At 58.5% G+C, this 20,512-nt stretch overlaps 1 protein-coding gene across 1 annotated transcript in view; it reads right to left on the bottom strand.

The window, feature by feature from the left end:
• Positions 1-20,512, bottom strand: part of CACNA1S (calcium voltage-gated channel subunit alpha1 S) — a 69,275-nt gene that overhangs the window by 43,167 nt on the left and 5,596 nt on the right. The window contains exons 3-10 of the mRNA XM_046679932.1: positions 11,760-11,899; positions 9,916-10,058; positions 9,615-9,767; positions 7,074-7,279; positions 5,700-5,803; positions 3,906-4,051; positions 3,196-3,277; positions 1,841-2,001 (exon numbers count right to left, since the gene is read on the bottom strand). Coding sequence (XP_046535888.1) covers positions 1,841-2,001; positions 3,196-3,277; positions 3,906-4,051; positions 5,700-5,803; positions 7,074-7,279; positions 9,615-9,767; positions 9,916-10,058; positions 11,760-11,899 — 1,135 coding nt within the window. The remainder of the gene's footprint in view (positions 1-1,840; positions 2,002-3,195; positions 3,278-3,905; positions 4,052-5,699; positions 5,804-7,073; positions 7,280-9,614; positions 9,768-9,915; positions 10,059-11,759; positions 11,900-20,512) is intronic.

Genomic DNA, 20,512 nt, shown 5'->3' on the forward strand with positions numbered 1-20,512 from the left:
ATGGATGGATGGATGGATGGATGGGTGAGTGGATGGATGGATGGATGGATGGATGGATGGATGGGTGGATGGCTGGATGGATGGATACATCTGATCTGTAGCTTTGTTTCCTGTCTCCTTCCCTTAGAAAAAGACAGTCTTCTTTTGTATTTTTTTTCTTTGTCTCTTTCATCATTTAAGACCTAGTCTCTTTTGTGATGTTCTGTTTTCTCAGGCTCCTGGGGTTGTGCCTGATAACTCTTCCTCAGGGTGGCCCTGTTCCTTATTTGGTTTGCAATTGTTTGATCGTGAGCTCTCCTTCGGGAAACACTTTTCCCAGCAGGAATTCTGTCTGTCTTGAGTAGAGAAGCATCCTCACAGAGGGCTCATGTTTGCTTCTGCTGGGCACTGCAGGGGTTGCGCTGGCCTGTGACTAGTTGTTTAGGTTACTATCTTAGCTCAGGATCCCTACGCCATGAAGGACACTACCAATTGGACCCTCTGCCTATACCAGGCACAGACTGGCTTTCAATTTTCCACTGAGATATTTTTCTTTGCCCAGAGCCTCCAGCAGGGATAAACTCCCCAGCCCCTTCCCTGAGCTGATGGGCGTGAGATTTTTGCTTCCCTTGCACAGGGAGCCCTCCCAGGACCCTGACTTTGTGCAGGTGGTCAGCCCCAGTCCCCACCTCACGCAGGCCCTGGGCCCCGCCTCCTGCCCCAGCATAGACATTAAGAACCCAGCCACCACCCTTTCGGGTTTAGATCTGTGTCTAAAATGTTCCTGGAAGTCAACTCATGAGCTCTCAGTCGCTTCTTTGTTTCTGCACCCACAGATTTCCTTTTCCTTCTTTGAAGTATGACTATCGTGACTTAGGCAGCCTGGGCACGGGTGTGTGGTGGGGCGGACATTTAGTTGGTCCTCCGTGTTGCTGGAATTGGCCCTCTTTCCTCTTTCTGCTCCTGGTCACAGACCAGAGCTCCACACACAGGGCAGCATCCACCACGTGGACGGGCTGAGGGTTTACCTTCCACCAGACTGATCCTTCATGAACTTGGGTCTCATCATGCTGTAGTCTAGCTTATATTTACGTTACACTATATTATATTATATTATATATTTCATTAGCTTCCCATTGCCTCAAGTGTATGTCCCAGTGTTTTATTAGAGTTTATAAGGCCCTCGATGAGCAAAGACATCCTCTGACACTCTTGTTGCATACGAAGTCCCCGTGGCCCCTGAATTCACGAGGCTGCTGCATCTCTTCGCATCTTTGCCCCTGCTGTTCCCGCTGCAGAAGTCCCTTTCCCTTTGCTGCCTGGCCCTTGTCTCTTGTTCCTCAGGCCCACGAGCTCCAGCATCTCCTCCTCTCCACCTAACTTTCACCTCAATCATCGCCCTCCCCGTGTTGACTCGACATCATTTATGAACACCCCTCTCCTTCTCTGGCTGAGGATGCTCCTTGAAGACAAGAGCAGTGCGCAAATTCTCTCTGTCCTTCTGTGACTTCCGTACGTTGCATGCAGTGTGGACTCGATAAATGGGGAAAGAGTGCTGTTTTTGTAGCAGCATTTGAACCTGGGTGCCGGGAGTTCTAAATTACTGGTAATCTTTGTGTTCGGGATCTGGAATTGTAATAAATTGCCCAGACACCTGGGAGAGCACCTGGAAGCTTTGCAATGTGTTGCTGCTATTGCCCCCTGGTAACACCATGAGGAGGAAAGCACCACCAGCCTGTAATTTCTAAAAAACAATGTCAATAACTAATTGACCTCTTCTGCAAAACCTGGGGTGCCCGTGGCCGTCTTGGGGCATCAGCCACCGCTGCCCTCTTCCTCGTCTCGCTCCGCTCTGTCTCACCTTGCAAGTGGGTCAACCAGAGAGGCTGGTGGTGGTGCTCGGAGGCGATGGACAGGGTGTTGAGGGCCACGACCAGGATGACCAGCCAATAGAAGACTCTGGACTTCACCACGTCGTGGCACTTCCAGCGCAAGATGCGGTTCCATTGTCTCCAGTGTCGGCTGCGGGAGGGGACAGGAGGAGGGAGGCAAAGAGCGGCCCCACTGGAGGCTCCCGTCTTCCCACGCTTCCTTTCAGACACTCGCCATCCTCAGTCTGATCCCCACTTGCCCCACCAGCCACACGAGACAAGCTGAGAGCGTGAGCCATGGAGCAGACTGATTTAAAATCTTACCTCTAACTGGAAAGTTCTCCGTCAACATGTCATATGTTACGTTTGCTCAAACCCCCAGAACGTACAGCACAAAGAGTGAACCCCAGTGTAAACTATGGACTCTGGGTGACGATGACGTGTCAGCGTAGCTTCATCAGTTGTAACAAATGTACCGTCTGGAGGGGGATGTTGATAACCGGGGAGGCTGTGCGTGAGTGGGGGCTGGGAGTACGTGAGAAATCTCTGTACCTTCTGCTCAATTTTGCTGTGAACTAGAACTGTTCTCAAAAAAAATCTTTAAAAAAAAAAGATGCGCGTGTATACGTATGAAGTTGCCCTCAATAGGTAAGTTACTAGACAATATGTAAATCACACTCGTGTCTGCATCAAACACGTGGCAGGATCTCCTGGGTGTTGGGCACTGTTCTAGACTCCGAAGTGACAGGAGTTAACGTAAGTGACCCCATTATGCAAAAAGCTAAAACGAAAACAAAAAACCTGGTGTGTGTGTGTGTTTGTGTCAGAGAGATGAAAGCCCAGAAGAGGTCCGGGAGGGACGCAAACCAGTTACCATGGTTACCTCTTTGCAGGGCAGTGGGCAGCTCTGTCTTTTCTTTGATGTGTGTCTCTATTGTTACATCTTTCAAAATGACGATTCCCTAGGAATTTGCAGAGGGGAGCAGCCAACCGAACACACCATCCTCTGGAGACAAAGGCGTGAGCTTGTGCTTTCCGTTGTCTCCAGGCCCCCTTCCTGCAAAGCTCTCGGGCTGCCCCTGGCGGGCCCGCTGTCCCCTCCCCGGCAGAGTTTCCCGGCACTGAGCACCCACAGCCCCCCGCTGTCTGACCTGAGCTGCCCCCCAGAGGCCCCCAGTTTCTTCCTTAGGCGGTACGTCAACAGGACACCTGCCGAGCGTCCTCCGACGGCACTAAGGGGTGGGGAAGTGACCCGAAAGCCACAGAGGGGAAGGCAGCTGGGGTCTCCCCCCGTGTGTCAGGGAGCTCGGGGCTGGGCGGACCCTGGGAGGCGGGAGATACTCACACGAACTGGATGATTTTGTTCAAGCCCTCGATTTCATACAGGCTCTCCGTGTCCGAGCCACCTTCATCCAAAGACAGCTTCCCTGGGGATGGGAGAGAGACGGTGGGCCAGTCTTCCGGGCCCCCCGGGGCTGGGCGCACCTGCAAAGGGCCCGTTGACCTGGGACGGCCCAGATCCCTCTGTGCCTCCCTGAGACCCGGATCCCGCGAGCCCAGGAGCACACATCCCCGAGGAGGGGCTGTTGTGGCCAGGCTGTGCAGTGCTTTGTGCCTCTGGAAGAGCTCCGGGCACACCTAGATGCCAACTATTTTGGGTGTGAGGCTATAGGCAAGTCACTCATCCACCAAGGACTTGAGTTTTTTTTTCCTTTTGGTGAGGAAGATTGGCTCTGAGCTAACATCTGTTGCCAGTCTTTCTCTATTTTGTGTGTGGGACGCTGCCACAGTGTGGCTTGATGAGCAGTGTGTAGGTCTGCACGGGGGATCCGGGATCCGAACCCGTGAACCCTGGGCCCCCGAACTTAACCGCTACGCCACCGGGCCGGCCCCCTGCAAGGACCTGAGTTTTATCTGCAAAATGCAAAGCTAATCCTGCTTGAGGGGCCTCGGGTCTCGCAGGAGGAGGTTACGAGAGGCTGTGCTCTCCACGGGAGCCGCCCGGGGGGCAGCTCTGGCGTGGGCAGGATGCTGGCTGCCACCCTGGGCCCGCACCTTCTCTAAAGTCCTCGACGTCCATGACCTCGCCCTGCGTGATCCAGCTCATGTACCCCCGCAGGTCCTCCTCCAGCTGCTGCTTCTCCCGGAGCTTCTGGAAGGTCCCCCTGGACTTGGCCTTCTCCCGCTCCTTGGTGAATTCCCTGACGTGGAACGGGGGGACGGGGAGAAGCGGGGAGGGTTGAGCGCCCCAAGGACGGAGAGCACACTCTCTGACTGCAAGCGCCCCTCCTCTGGCCGATGTCTCCTGGGGCCCAGGGGCCCTTCCGGCCCCTCCTGCTGCCCCCACGCCCCCTCCAGGAGTACCACGGGGCCCCCGCCTCCTTCTCATTTCGTTCTTCTCATCCCACCTCATCTTCCCCTGCCTCGTCTGCGGGTTAGTGATGGACGGCCCATGGTCCCCGTGGGATCAACCACGGGGCCTCCAATCGCCACACTGCCCTGACCTCTAAACCTTCTCAGAAACCTAGTTCTGCTTGCAGACCTGAGGCCAGGAGGAAATTCTCCCGGGCCGAGAAGAAACCAGGAGGCAGCCCCAGAGGAAGGACCCGAGGGCCAGCGAGGGGTCCTCAGACCAGCAGGGCAGCCCTCAGCCACAGAGCAGGTGGGGACAGAGGGGGCCTCCAGCACAGTCGTGGGTCCGAGGAGACGGGCTGAGAGCCAGCCCCGCCCCGCCTCAGCCCTCCCACAGCCTCAGGGTCAGGGCCAGGCGGGGCTCCTGCCCACTGTGGCCGTGCACCCTCGGTCATCCCGTGACTCCTGTGGATCCCTCCCCAGAATAATGTAAAATGCACAACGTAAAAGCAGGGCATGGCAAAGAACCAGTCCTATTAAAACATCGCTACTGGAATATAAAGAAATTGTGGTAAGTTTATAGATACACTTTTTATAACTCGTTAACTATGGGGTGGAGGCGCAGGTCTCAGGACGGTCATCATTGCAGAGCTGTAAGTAATATCAGCAAGCACTGCAAGGTGACGCACGATTTCTGTCGGGACAATCACAGGCAGAGCCAGTCCCACGGTGGCTTGTTGCTCACATTCGTAATGAAAGGAAAGACTAAATTTCATTAGGAGCTAATGGAAAATAAAGATAAGTCTTTCCGGGCCAAGGTCACAGACCCCTGAATTCTGTCCACAGCACGCCTGGAGGGAAGCCTCTGGGTGGGCTGACAGCCACTTCCAGGCTCTCCACTGTGGCTGGAGTGGGGCTGTCACAGAGAGGACAGCTCTCGTGAATAATGACTGTTAGTACTAAGCACTTATCATGCGCTGGACTCTGTTCTAAGTACCTTCTATGTATTAACTCACTTAATCCTTCCAACAACCCCATGGAACACATACTGTAATTAGTCCTCTTTCACAGAAGTGGACCCTGAGGCACAGAGAGGTTAGGTAACTAGGCAAAGGTCACACAGCCACCAAGCAGTAATGCAAAGATTTAAACTTGGACAGCCTAGCTCCAGAGTCTGCATGCTTAACCCAAAGGCTATCCTGACTCTTAGCGTGGAGCGTCAGCTCAGGCACAGCCGTGGCCAGGAGGCTGGCGTCTTGGGGGCTTCGCTCAGAGAGAGTGTGGATGCAGAGGGACAGAAGGAAGCAAGGATAGGAGAAGGGAGACAAAGAACAAATTGAGCGGCTCCTGCCTGCCTCTTCTGTCTCTCCCTTTTCAAGGAGGGAGCACGCTCTTGGCTAAATGGGACCCAGGGATGAGCAGCGGGTCTGAGCCACATCTCCCTGCCCTCCCCCTCCCATCTCTCCTCCCCCTCCCCCGTCCTCCCAGCTGCCTTACCCGCTCAGGACACCCAGCACCAGGTTGAGGATGAAGAAGGACCCCAGCAGGATGAGGGTGACGAAGTAGATCCAGGGCCACTCGTTCCCGATGGCATCGTTGACCTGGCGCGGACAGAGGGGTGAGTCCCAGCCCCACCTGAGGGCCCAGGTCCCCTCATGAGTCAGACCACTCACACTCCCCCCGACCCTGGGGGACAAGGAGGGACGCCATCTGGGCCCAGAGAAGGGCCCTAGGACTCGGGGCTGGAGGGACCTCCCAGGGGCCTTGCTGCCTGTCTCCCTACGAGCCTGCCCATCCCCCTCCACCTGCCGCCGCCACGTGACTCTCTCGTGGACACTGTCTCCAGCTGATTCTTTACGAAGCTGAAGGAACACTGAAAAGTCTTGGCCTGAGCTTGGCCAGCTCCTTCACAGACGGCCTCCGTGACTCTAAATGAGCTTCCTAACATCTCTGAGCATCATCCTGTCTGTCCAATGGGGGTGACGATGTGCTCACTCCTCACAGGCTCGTAACAGAGGTGGGATAACACACACGACAGTCCTGACGTGGTTAATAACCTGCTCCCATAACAGGATCTCCTCCTACATATTTGCAAAGCATTTGACAGTTTTCCTTTTGCTCCCCTCGCAGGCGGTGTTGCATTGTGGTTGAACCCTGGGATGGGAGCCCCATGGATTAGCATCCAGTTCTTGGCTCTCTTGCTCACTAGCTCTGGAACCCTGGGTGTGTTGCTGGACCTCTCTGAGCCTCAATTCCTTATCTGCAAAGTGGGAGCAATGGTTCCCTGTTGGAGGATTAAATAAGAAATGCCGCCCATCACCCAACAAATAATGTGTTCCGACGAGAAAACGTATGTGGCACGACTCTGTGCGGGCGCGGCTGCAATTCAGCTAATCCTCCCTCTGACCGTCATACCTACCCTATGATGAAGGTCGTATTTTTATTTTTCAGACGGGGAAACTGATATCTAATAACAGCTAGATGGGAAAGCAGTCTTTCCCAGCGGCAAGGAGAGAGACTCCAGGGGCCCTTCATCCCTCAGGAAATCTGAGATTCGAGGCTGTCAAGAATGAGTCACCCACAGCCAGGATCAGGGAGAAGCTAGGAACCGAGACCAGCACCACGGAGCTGCTGGCTTCCATTCCTATCCGCGTCTTGGGTCCCGCACAGAGAGGCTGGACCTTACAGACTGCCCAAAGGATGCTGGGACACACTCCTGGGGACGAGAAGGGGGCCATGCGCCCTGTGTGGGTTTCCCAGGGAGGGGCGAGAAGGAGCGGGGGACACTCGAGTCGGTGGCTGGGCGCCTCCCCGTTACCCCCACACCCGGGCATGAGGGAGGTGGTCCGGCAGGCAGGGGCCCAGACCCACCCAGTACAGGACCTCCGTCCAGCCCTCCATGGTGATGCACTGGTACACGGTGAGCATGGAGAAGCCGAAGTTGTCAAAGTGGGTGATGCCGTGGTTGGGGCCCGGCCAGCCGCCCCGACACTCGCTGCCATTGATGGTGCATGGGCGCCCCGAGCCCGTCCTGGCGCAGGGCGATGGCTTCTCGTTCTCCACCGTGGCCACGATATCTGTAGGCAGAAGGGGCGTGAGCGTCAGACGCGGGAGAGGGCATTCAGTAAGGGGAGAGGTCTAAGACGCACGCAGCGAAAATGCAAAGGATGGCAACGCACGGCTCGTGGCGAGGGACCCAGAGGGATGCCCGGGGCCGAGGGCTCAGTGATGGACAGCTGCGGGCAGCAGGGGTTATATTCCGGGCCCCGGGCCTGACTACTGGTCCTCAGAAGTGCAGCCTATGGAGCAGGCATAAAGCGAGTGTCCTCGTCCCCAGAGCTTTAGGAAAGGAAGCGGCTGCCGCGTGGGGCAGAAGTGTGGGGTGGGTGGCAGGTCTTCCGCCTTGAGTGCTCCATCTGGGGCTGAAATGGAGAGGCCCCCGTGGCCTGGAGACAGCTGTGCCGGTCACCAGCTCCAGGCAGGCAGCTGCTCTCAGCAGAGCTCCCTGCAGGCCTGAGCTGCCGGCCCCTTTGTGCCCCTTGATGGGGCTCCTGTTGGTTCTAAAGTCCTGCAACTTTGCTGGCATCCTGGCTGCCCTTTCATCTTAGGACGCTTCGTCTCCGTTGTGCTCAGGGATTAGGCTGGCTGCTCAGAGCTGGTGTGCCCTTGCTCACCCACATTTACATAGAGGCTCCGTGCCCCGCAGACGGAGACCGCCCTGGGCTCTGAGTGGGGTCCCCACCCATGAAGCCGGGTAGCCCCCATCCCCCAGGGGCTTGGAGTGCTGCTGGTCAGCACTGGTCAAGGACTCAGGGGAACTCCAGGTGAGACCTCCATGTTTGGTGTGACGGTCATGATGGAAAATCCCCACCTATCCGTCCTGAGGATGCTCATTGTGGGATGCAGATTGTCACGGGGACAGGCAAAGGCAGAAACGGGACGGAACCACGGAAGCTTTGTCAGCGTTTTCTGTTGTGAGGTTGGTTTGGCCCTTGTTTCCGTGTCTGTGGTGACAGTCTCCTGGGACCCTGCAGGCCACGGTGGTCTCGGCCGGCCGGTGTTATTCTGGTGAGCTCGATGTGGGGGCTTTGGCGGGAGGGCCTGTCCTAACGGAGGTCACCTCTACCCCGTGCCATGGCCACTTCCCTGTCCACTCCGGTGTAAGGTGATGCTGGGCTGAGACAGGCTGAGCGCCAGCGAGCTGCTGACAGCTTAGGGAAGCGAGTCGCAGACTGTGGGGCCCGAGGCCCTTTCGGGGCATCCGCCTGGTCAAATTATTTTCATAATGAGGCCAAGACGCTATTTATCCCTTCATCTCCCAATCTTGCAATGAATGCAAAGTGAAGTTTTCCAGAACCTACGTGACATGTGATGTCATGACAGACTGAAGGCAGAAGTAGACGTGGGAATCCAGGCATTAAAGAGACTCAGAGAAAATGGAAAATAGTACCATTTTTCTCACTAAATACTCTTGGTTTGGGAAAACATAGTTATTTTTCATAAAAATATTTATGTTCACATGTAATGAGTTTATTACGGTTCCTTTAAAATGAATTAATAAATTAATGTTAGGACATTTTTCTCAGTTTTCATTTCTAGTACCATAAATAGCAATGGATGAAATCCAGATCAACAAGGCTGTCTGAGGTCCTCAAAACTCTTTTTCTTTTTTTTGAGGAAGATTAGCCCTGAGCTCACATCTGCCACCAATCCTCCTCTTTTTGCTGAGGAAGACTGGCCCTGAGCTAACATCCGTGCCCATCTTCCTCTACTTTATATGTGGGACGCCTGCCACAGCATGGCTTGCCAAGTGGTGCCATGTCCGCACCTGGGATCTGAACCGGCGAACCCTGGGCCGCCGAAGCAGAACATGCGCACTTAACTGCTGCACCACCGGGCTGGCCCCCTCAAAAATCTTGACGAGCATAAGGGGTCCCGAGGGTGAACAGTTTGAGAACTGCTGGTTTAGAAGGTTTCGCTCAAGTTGCTGGGGCCCCGAGGTGGGCCGGCTCTGACGAACCTGCGAACGACGCCTTTGGCTCTGGGGCGCTTCCAGGAGGTCCCCTTCAAACCCTACTCTGTGGGTCCTGCCCCGAGGGGCCGCTCGGACCGAAGCTAAGACTCTGAGACAGAGAAGGTACCAGGAGAAATTCAGCCATGTTCACCCACACCCGGCCCAGAAGCCTGAGATGCACGGTCACCCGGGGCTCGGGTCCTGCAGCACAAGGTACGGCCCGGCGCCTGCCCCTCCCGCGAGCCCTGACCCCGGCAGAGCCGTCCGCCTCCAATTCCCCTCGTCCAGGAGAAAGCGTGCCCAAGGTCGTGGGAAGCGCTGACCGAGCCCGGGGCCTTCTTCGCCCCTTCTGAGTCGCCCTGGGACCTGGCCCTCCTCCCCGGGGCCCGGGGGCTCACCTGTCCCGATGAAGTAGCAGGTCTTGTGCATTTTGCCCTTGAAGAGCTCCAGCCCTATGATGGCGTAGATGATGACCATGAAGAGCACCAGCAGAGCGATGTGGAAGAGGGGCAGCATGGCCTTGAAGATGGAGTTTAGGACCACCTGCAGGCCTGCAGCGGGGGCAGGGGCACGGAGGCGTCAGCTCCCGCCGTCCTGGTCTCACGCCCCGCCCAGCTCCCTACGCATCTGAGAGGCCTCTGGGACACAAGGCAGGAGGAGCCCCCCGGGACCGGGAAGGGAACAGGGTCCGCCACGCACTGGGCACCCCCGACACCAGCCGGAGGGGTCTGAGCACGCGGAAAGCTCGCAGGGCCTTGACGTCCAGGCCGGCGCCCTTGCTGCTCAGGGGGGCCGTGTTGCTCTGGATGATGTTGACCTGTTCCAGAATCACGGTGAAGACCCTGGAGAGGGGAAGAGGGCGGAAGAGAGCCAGCGGGCCGGTGAGCCCCCGCTCCGGCACTCAGGGGACCCACGGAAAGGCCTCGGGGCTGGGTGGGGGATGGGAACACGGCTCACCAGCCGCGGACTGACGTTTGCTAAAGCCCATCTGGAGAGTCTTAGCAGAAAAGACCCTGGGGCCAAGCTCAGACTTGGCGAAGAGTAGGGGACCCATTTGTGACGTCCACTCTGGGCGCCGGGGGGTGAGGAGCATGAACCACAGGCATGGACAGTTCCCGGCCCCAGGGTGGCGTCACCCAGCGGGGACCAGAGGAGAAAGCCGGGGCTGGCTCTCCCTGTGGCTCTTCCTCGTGCTGACAATGCCTCATAATTTCCCAGCTCTCCTCCTCCTCTCTCCATTGACTCAAATTTCCTTTATCCTTTGAAGTCCAGCCCAAATCCTTTATGAGTCCTTCCTTGACCACTGACCCCCTGGACATGTTGCTGTGGGACGCAAAGGTGCCCTGTGTGGTTCTGTCGCTGACACTATAATTCTCTAGACATTTGCCTCCGCTTCTAACCAGGGCGGCTCATCGAGAGTAGAGGCTGGTTCACAGAATTCCTCTATTTTCCCTCTTGTGCTTAAGCAGCATTGGATCATTAGGAAAGAATCAGCACAATATTTATTAAACAGAAGAACAGCATAGTGGTCACACAGCAGCCTCTGGAGCCAAGACGGCCTTGGTTTGAATCCTGGCACTGCCACTGGCTAGCTGTGTGACCTTGGGCAAGTTGCTGGACTTCTCTGAGCCTTCGCTTCCTTATGTGGAGAAGAAAAGAGGATTGTTGGGAGAATTAAAGGTGATGTTACATGGAAAGCACATGCAGGGCTTGACAAACGCTACTGTTCTAATTGGGTGGTGGTTATTAGAAGTTATGTTCCGGGCTGAATTGTGTCCCCCCCCAAATTCACATATTGGAGCCCTAATGTCAGAACGTGACTGTATTTGGAGACAGGGCCTTTAAAGAGGTGATGCGGTTAAACGAGGCTGTAGGGCTGAGCCCTGACCCCATCTGACTGGGGTCCTCAGAAGAAGAGGAAATTTGGACCCACAAGGACACCAGGGGTGCGTGTGCACAGAGGACAGACCATGTGGGGACCCTGGCGGGAGACGGCCGTCTACACGCGGAGGAGGGAGGCGTCAGGAGAACCCAGCCCTGGAGACCACCCTGGGGCGGACTTCCGGCCCCAGGACCGTGAGAAGCACGGTTGTGCTGTTTCAGGCCCCAGGGTGTGGTACTTTGTCACACGGGCCCAGATGGACCCCGCGGGTGACTATGCGGCCATTTGTGTGAACGCAAACAACAGGCGCTCCACGAAGGCACGTGGAGTAAACGAACAGACAAGAGAGGTCGAGACCTTTACGAACATTCAGAAACCCCGGCGAGCCACACACATCATTTCCAATTTTGGGTGACGTGGAAAGAATAAAGGGACCCGGAGCACCCAGCGGGGGACAGGAGGTGCCACCTGCCTGGGGGAGGTGCCACTCTCCACCCACGTCGGCCGCGTCCCCGCGGGGGCTGGCCCCCAACAGAGGCTGCTCCCTGACAGGGGCGGGTGCAGCGCTGAGGTCCGTCCTGCCTCTGGGGTGCTGGTGGTGGTGGCGGTGGGCACAGGGCCTCGGAGAGCCCCTCTGGCCTCCAGCCCCGGCTCGGCTCACCCCAGGAAGACGATGATGAAGTCCAGCACATTCCAGCCGCTGCGCAGGTAGGCGTCCTGGTGGAACAGGAAGCCGTAGGCAATGATCTTCATGGCAGCTTCGATGGAGAAGACGATGAGGAAGAAATACTCCAGTTTCTCCTGTGGGAATGAGCGCGGTCAGGCCACACTCCTGCACCTCCCCAGTGCACCCCAGCTCCACACCTGCCCTTCCCTCCAGGACCGCCTGCCACAGGACATTTGCACTCGCTGTTTCCTCTGTGGGGACTCCTCCACACCCTCCTCCCACCCCCACATGGCCGGCTCCCTCGCTTCCCACACGTCTTTACTCAGAGTCACCCTCTCCCAGGCCGTCCCTGGCCACGTAAGTACCACTGAAGCCACTTCTGGCTCTTCCTATCCCTCCTCCCTGCGTGATTTCGTCTCCTTAGCACTTATCCCTGGCTAAAAATACTGCCTATATTTTTATCCCGTTCGCTTTCTGTCTCACCCACTAGAACACAAACTCTGTGAAGTGTGGGGGATTTTGCTCATTTTTTCACTTCTCTCCTTCCAGGGCCTGGAACTCGGGGAACAAATGAGCAGCCCGGGCAGGTCATGTCCGGTTTGGGCATCTTCTTCTCCCACCGTCGGAGGACTAACGCCAGGACAGGGGGCATGTCTCAGAACTCCAGACGGCCCTCCCCGGCTGCCCAGGGTCTTAGCTGTGATTACGTTTTCTGTGACCCCCTGCCCATGCCCCCAACCCACCCGGCAGTCACCTAAAGGGCACAGCCCTGCGATGCAGGGTGAGGGGATGGGGTGCCCCATGAGCGGAGGAGGCCCCGAGGGAAGAGGCGGAGGGTTGCAGCTCAGCCCCGCTGTGGAAGGCCGTGCTGACTGCCCCGGTCCCTCCTTGCAGCCAGACGCTCTTCTCGGTTACCCCATCCTTGGCTGGGTCCTCTTCCCCTCCCCGGGCCAGGGGAGAGCTATTTCTAACTGAGGAGGCAGTCCCTCCATCAGGGCTCCAGGTGGAAACTGCCCTCCTCGTGGCCGTTGGAACCCTGGGGGCCCTGCCCCCTCCCCCAGCCCCCCCAAACAGGCCCAGCTCCCTGGGAGTGGGGAGCGGGGTGTCCACCCCGCCTGCTGTCCGCCACACTGCTCAGCCCCAGGAGGCACACAGGGAGCTGGACGGGCTCCCTCTGGGGTTCACGCATGAGGGGCCTGTGCCCCACCATCAGCCCCCCGTTACCATCAGTCACCAACACCCACCCCTAACACAGCGCTCATGGCCCAGGGCCTTTCTGTCCTCACACCGTGGAGACGGAACTCATGTTACAGATTCGGGGTTCCTTTAATGCGGGTGGGGGCGGATCAGGGCACCGGCTACCCTGTTAAATGATTTGGAAGAGAATTTATTTTAACTTCCAAGTGGGAAGGGGTGGGGGGGGCGGGGGGAGGAAGAGTTCGTCCACAGGACACGTTCGCATGGATACGGCCCCAGAAACCTCCCAACTTATTATTCAGAGAATTTTCCTGAAAGCGTCATTTCCCTTCTATACAGAGGGGGAAACTGAGGCATATAAGGACAAAGCCTGTTTTCCTTATCCCTGCTCCTGATTCCTTCTACAATTCGTAACCCCGAAGCTTTCTCCTTCTTCCGGAAAACGATGATGGGTAATTAAGACGCAAAGCCGCACATGCCGCCACGGGGCCTGTTGACAGGGACCGGGCTCACCGAGGCGCCGGGTGGGGATCACGGGGCAGCCCGCTCTGGGACGGGAGCATAGATGGCGGCTGGGCGCCCTCCCTGGGAGAGGAGCAGGGTGGAAGGGGGCGGGTGGCTGCCCCCTCCGCGGGGCACAGCAGTGAGGGAAAGAGCAGGGAGCAGAGGGAAGTCAAGCCAGCCTTTGGGTTTCAGGTTGCTGCAACCCTGGGGGACCGACAGCCGACGTGGGGCTGAGGGGGAGGGACAACAGGGCCCAAAATAGTGGCCGTGTTCACAGGCCGGGCGGCCAGCCAGCCACCGACACAGGAGAGCTGCCCGCACCTGCCACTGTCCGTCCCGCTGCCTGGCCCGGAGCGAGCTTGTCCGGGGCCGTGGGCCTCAGATGGGGTCACTCAGGCCCCACGGCCCCTTAGCAACAAGGCCCAGCTGGCCCCCCCACGCTCCCCCAGCCCCATCCTGGAGTGCTGGAATGATAACGCACTGCCGTGGGAACCCCGTGTGTGCACACGGCACGGGGCCCTGCCCTCGAGGGGGTGGGGGAGGGGGGTGTCCCTTCTCTGTCATAGGAACAGTGTCATCAGTGTCACCTTGGGTTGCCGCATGGCCCCTCCAGCCTGGCCTCAGGCTGTCACAGAGGAATGACGGACAGTCATTCCCCAGATATGTATGAAGTGCTGGACTGGATGCACCAGGCAAGACTGGCTGTCCTTCCAAATCAGAGATATCAACCTTTCCCAAAACATCCCAGTTTGCTTGGGCACCTCAAGAGCCGGCCATCGGCAGCTGGAGTTGGCAGGCATGGGGCGCGATGGTCCCACCAGCTCTGCTCCTTTGGCCATGTTCCTGAGCCTCTGGGACCCTCAGTCTCTTCATCTGTAAGAGATCATGGCAGCCACCTGGAAGAGGCGTCTTGACGGTTACAGGGCCTCCTGTGGGGGAGGGTCCATTGCTGCCCGGCACTCCCCAAAAGCCCGAGAGATCACAGCTCTTCTTGTGAGAAACCCGGGCCTTCATTGGGGTCTGTGTCCCGCCCACCCCCTGTTCTGTTGGCTTCCTGGTTTGCACGGAGCTGCTGTCTGAGGTCACGTCCGCGGGGGACTTGCCGGCTGGCTCCGTCCTGCCTTGAACTCAACACGTTCACGTCGGAATCCTCCTCGTGTGGCCCTGTCTCAACAGAGGCATCAAGGTGCCCAGGCCGGATGCCCAGGGTCTCTCTGGTCTCCTCCACTGCTGTCCCCCGGGTCCCGCCCACCAAGCCAGGCCTCTCGACCTGCTGGGCTCCCTCCTCCTTGTCCCCTCTGCTCGAGGCCCCAGTGCCCTTGCTCGATGCCCTGTGTTTCGTCGTCTGTGCCCTCGGTGGCCCAGCCCCTTTTCTGTGTAGATAAAAGGGCTTCCTTGCCCACAACTCCTCAAGGACACCCTTACCCCCCGACCCAAATGCCTTCCGTGGCAGGCAAGGGCCTCCTTGACACGACCCCTGCTGACCCCGCTGGCCCCTGCTGGCCTGCTGGGGTTCCTGCCAGCCGTGAGGAATGGCCGTCCACGCCCTGGCTCCCCCACCGGCCCCCCAGCGTCCATGCCTCTGTCCCCAGCACCCCATTGCACGGAGTGCCCCCGAGGCCGTCACCCATCTGGGAGGACCCTTCTGACCCCACAGGGAGAGTCCATCCTGTGTCCTCGCCGTCTGGTGACACCATGTGGCTTTTTGCTGACTTCCGCCAAACCACAGCCTCCTGAGACCCTGTGTCTCCCTAACCGTGGGGCCCCCGTGTTTTTCCTGCCGCAAGGACAAGAGGGAGGCGACATTTCCCCAGCAGCATAGCCTGATGAGCAGTGCCATGTCTGTGCCCAGGATCCGAACCGGCGAAACCCTGCACGAACCTAACCACTCAGACACAAGGCCGGCCCCCCCGCTTTATTTTCTTTTTAGCGGTCGCCGCCCCGTGGCATGCTGTGGGTCTCTTTCCTTCTTTGAGCTCTCTCTCCTGACCTGCATGGAAGGTCCTCGAGCACGGGGCCTTGGCTCTGTCCCCTGCCACATCCTGTGCGTCTACAACAGCACCCACCACATCAGCGTTCGCCATCGGACGGAGGAACCGGTGTCCTCAGCGTGCTGCCACTCAGGGTACGGATCAGGGACCGCGCTGGTCCTGAGATAAATGTAGGCACTGAGAACAAGCACCTGGGAACTGTTGTGGCCACGTGCACAACCTCCAGGCACGGTGGACGACAGGCCAGTTTGGGGCGTCAAAGTCACAGAGCGAGTCCCAGGTGACGCCAGCTGTGGAGTGGTCCTGCGAAGTGGGCCCACACATCAGTCCACGGCAGATTGAAGCGAAAAGCCACAATCCGGTCTTTCTCCACAGATCGTCTGAGAATCTCAGCTCTGGAGCACATCTAGAGCCTGGCACACAGTCGGTGCTCAAGAAGTGTTTGTTGAATGACTAAACAATGGGAAATGGTCACCACTGCTGTGGTGTCAAAGGAAGCCGTGATACTGTGATTTATAATAAGGTCTTCACCTTGTTTCTGGCACAGAGCTCCTGAAACCATTCCTTAACCTGTGGGATCTTATGCCAACTCCGGGCAGACAAGGTCAGAACTGAGTTGAACTGCAGGACCCCGGCTGGCATGGGAGCACTGCTGGGTGGTGAGGGGGAAACCCCCCACGTACACATTGGAATTGGATGCAGAGTCCACACAGGTGCAGCCTCGGGGTCTCTATTTCCAAGAAGGGACCACAGGCTCCGACACCAGAGCAGGGGAGATGGCCCCAACTCCCCACCCTCCTGACCTCAGGGGAAGACGGGGGCCCGTCCGACTCTGGCAGGTCAGAGCTCCGTTACTGGCTCCCCACAAGGGCCTTCATTCCCAACGTCCCCTTCAGGGGGTCCTCACCCCCCACAGTCTCCGTCTGGGGCTCCACGGGCCCCACTCGGTGGGGGGTAGGCCTGGTGTGGCCCTGACCCACAGGCCTTTCACTTGCTCCTGGGGGTACTGCAGCCGGACCCTCCCACAGTCCTGGGCTCAAAAAGTGGGGCTCAGACCGCAGTCCCCCCATCCTCCCACTGCCCCTATTTCAGGCTGGGTCTTCACCTCCAAGGGTCAGCCGGGCCCGACCTGGGACACAGTGGGCTTTGTGCGAAGGTGGTGGCAGCTGGCTGGGCTCCCCGCAAAGGGACCTGTCCAGCCTCGTCTCACTGTCTGGGAACCTCGGAGGGGCTGTCACCACCCCCGCTTCCCCCAGACCTGCCCCACACCACGGCCTGCAGGAGGCCTGGACTCCGCTCTCCCGGCCCCGCGGCCCCCTTGGAGGGTCCCCGGATCTACGGAGGCCACAGGAAGAACCTCAACAGGCCCGTGGGGGGCGGGGCTGACAGAAGGGCTGCCCCCAGCACAGGCCTGCCCGTCCCCTGGGCCGAGTCTCATTCCTGAGGGTCAGCACACTGTGACCCGCTGGGAGGGGGCATTCACCCCTATCTGTTGACTCTCTAGGGCACGTTGGATCCGGCTGCGGGAGAGGGAACCCTGGCTAGCTGGGGAGGGGCTCCTCAATCACCCCTCCAGCTCGGGGGGCCCCCCAGCAGGTGCTGGGGGCGGGCTGGCCAGGTCCCGCCGTCCTAGAGACTTTGAGGGGCCAGCAATGTGTTCCTCCTGGATTCATCCCTCCTCCGTCCCCGCGGCAGAGGGGTGATTGAGGAGAGGTTTGCGGTCCAGCCCAGACCCGTGTTTGTGAAGCCTGAACACATCACACGGAGGAAGCGGTTGAAGCGAGAGGGCTGGCTCCCCAGCAGCCCAGATGTTCACCCGCAGTCAATCCACACAGTGCCCCAAGACATGCAGGTTCTGGGGTAGGTCCGGGGACCCCCAAGAAAGCAGGGTCTTGCCTTGCTCAGGATGCCTGCATCCTAAGGACTTCTGCATCCCAAACTTGGATGGAGACAGTGGAGCATGGGCCCGAGGGACCACAGGACTGGAACAACGTGGCCTCGCCCAGCGTGGACAGAGGACCTACGGCCCTGAGACCAGGGCCAGGACATGTGCCAGGGCACATGGGGCGACCGAGACCACCCAGAATCTCCCCAGCCCAGCGGGATGGGGCGCAGGGTCCAGGCCAAGTTGGCTTCTAGGAAAAATGACGATGCTCCTGCAGCCTCTCCGCGGTGGACGAGCCTCACCCCCCTCCCCGATGTTCCCTGCTTCATGGAGGAGGAAAGCAGGACAGAGGAGCAGCAAGGCACTGGGGTGCAGAGGCCCCGTTCCACCTTTAGTAAGCCGCCTGACGCCCTGTGGCTGCACCGCCCACGATGTCCAGGCCCCGGCATCCGTCTCAGTCACCTCCTCAGCCCCTGGGTTTGGAGGATGACAGAGATGAGTCGGGGAGGGGCTGTCACCCCACAGACATGATCCACATGGGCTCTCCTTCCTCCTTCCTGCCCTGCTGTTCTTCCTGCTCCGCCCCCCCCAGATCCAGGTTCCCCCAGGTCCAGGTGGGCAGACCAGCCAGGGCTTCCTAGACAAGGGAGACAGCGGAGCTGAGAGCACAGGAGGAGTCCATGCATGCGGGGCTGAGGGAAGGCGGGTGCCCGGCCTGGCAGAGGCTGGGAGGCCAGCACTGTCTTGGGTGATCGTGATAATAATACTGAGGTCCTTAAGCACCCACTTAGGTACCAGGCCCTATTCTAGCCAACACATGCATTTACTCCTCAAGGAACACTCTGAGGGGCTCCTCTTTCCCTCATTTTACAGAGGAGGAAACTGAAACACAGAGAGGTTAAGTAATTTCTCCAGGATCACACAGCTGCTAAGCGTCAGAGCCATCCCGAGAATCCAGACAGTTTAACTCCAGGCTCCGTGGTCTTAACCACCATCCATAGTATGAGAAAGGGCAGACCGGGGACATCTGGGAGGGTTTGTCGGTTCCTGCCCCACCCCCAGATCCACCATGCCCCGCACCTCCCCAGGCCTGGGCTCAGTGATTGCTGGGAAGGCAGAGAAGGAGAGGAATGAATATTTTTTGAGCAACTCTCATGTACCAGGCGGGACATGAAGTGGTTGCTCTCATCCATGTCACAGTCCCAAAAGGGTGGTTATTGTGGTCCCTTGTGCACGGATGGGATAACTGAGGCTCAGAGACTCCAGGAAGCTGCCAGCGAGGTCCAGCATGGAGGCAGATTCATCTGGCTGGAAAGCCCGGTGCTTTCCCACGACTCCCCCAGAGACAGCATGGCCTGGACAAGCAGCCAGCTTTCTTCACAGGCTCCTTCATTCACCATCTTGTGTCTGTAGGCCCTGACCCTGGTGGGAGGGGTGCGGACTGGGGGGTCCCCAGAAGGGCAGCCGAGTCCCCAAGGTGGGAGAGGGCAGGCTCTGAGTGCGGCCCAAAGCCAGGCTTACTTGTCATTTTGCCCGCAGGCCCCGGATCTCTGAAGGGCAAGGCCAGGGCTGGGGTCCTTCTGAGCCCCAAGCCTCCCCAGATGCCCATGTGGAGCAGGCAGCTGACTGCAGAGGGCAGCGGGTGCATTCCAGACCCTATAAAAACACAGCCGCCCTGGATGCCAGGGGCTCGGGCTGCAGCCGCGTGGACGACTGTGCAGCAACCCGAACCCCAGGCATGTGCGGGGGGCCGGGCCGAGGCTGCTGACTCTTAAGGGCAGGCGCTGCTCCAGCCCAGGAGGGGCCCAGAGGCCGCCCACCCCACCCTGGGCTGCACGCAAGGCCTACTTGACTGGGGTTCCCCAAAAATCATCCAGAACGTGGAAATCAGCAAAGGGAGAGTGCCATGTCCTATGTTTTGTGGCAGCATTCAATAACCGGCCTGGCCAAGGATGACCTCAGTATCTGGAGCAGGGTTTCTCGACCGAGCCCTGTTCGTATTTCGGGATAATTCTTTGTTGGCGGGAGGGGGGCTGCCCTGTGCCCTGCAGGATGTTTAGCAGCATCCCTGGACCCAACCCACTAGATGCCCATTTCCAGATGTTGCCAAGTGTCCCTCCCACCCCGGGATCCACGGACTCAGAGGATGTGCCTTTGTCTAACTCTCGCTGTTCTGTCGAGAGGCAACGATTTCTGCCAGACAGAGAAGATGAGCTCGGCAGCCACGGTTTTGCTGCCTGGAGGACGTCCGCCAGCCTGGCGTCTGACCCGCGCCCTGGTCCCCGTGGCCTTCCCCCATAGTCCATACCCTGCTCCTCTAACGGCTCTGAACCAGCTTTACCCTCCTTCTTATTCTCGTACGAGTTGAATTAATCTTTGACATGTGCTCCTTCTATACATGAGTCGTGTTGTCACTTCTTAAAAACCGTACTTTGACCCAGAATTGCTCTGAGGATGAAGGGAGATAATGTAGCCAAGCCATCAATTTCTAGCTTGTGCCCGATAATTCGCAACTCTGATCATTGATGTTGCTTTTCCACGGGGGTCCGCTCAGGCTGGCCAAGGGGATGGTCTCCCGTAATTTAATCACGGGGTGCCCCCGGGAGCGGGGTTCCTGCAGACCGCAGGGAGCACATAGGACTTCAAGGGGCAGAGCTGGCTTTGGGGGGTCTCGGTCTGGGCTGGGAGCCAGGGCTCTGGGGTCTGGTCTTGGCTTCCAGCTGCCCCTGGACATCTCGCTGCCCTCTTGGTGGTCCCGGTGGCGGCTTGGTGTCTATTCCATCCTCCTGCTTCTTTGACAAACAGTGCCCCTTTGTGACCTGCGTCCCCCAGCCTCCCTCTGCTGGGAGAATTCTGGGGTGAGCTGGGTTGGGCACAGGCCCTCCACGTCTACGGCAAGCTGCTCTCTTGGGTGAGGGAGCCCAGCCAAGGGGCCGGGGCTGGATGCCCTGAGTGTTTCTTCTGGCCTGGGCAGGCAGCACCTCACAGTCAGGAGAAAGCAGGATGGCAGGGAGGGACTGGGGACGTGCTCTCCTGGGCTCCCTGCCTCCCTCCCATACCGCTCCGGTGCCCCCTAACCACCCCACCCCAGCCAGGCTGCCATCACCCAACATGAGGAAAGTGCTGTCACCAAACGTTCACACTAGCAAATCCACCTGCCCAGTGGACAT

This window comes from Equus quagga, chromosome 12 (genome assembly GCF_021613505.1).
Source record: "Equus quagga isolate Etosha38 chromosome 12, UCLA_HA_Equagga_1.0, whole genome shotgun sequence".
In the NCBI taxonomy this organism is placed as follows: domain Eukaryota; kingdom Metazoa; phylum Chordata; class Mammalia; order Perissodactyla; family Equidae; genus Equus; species Equus quagga.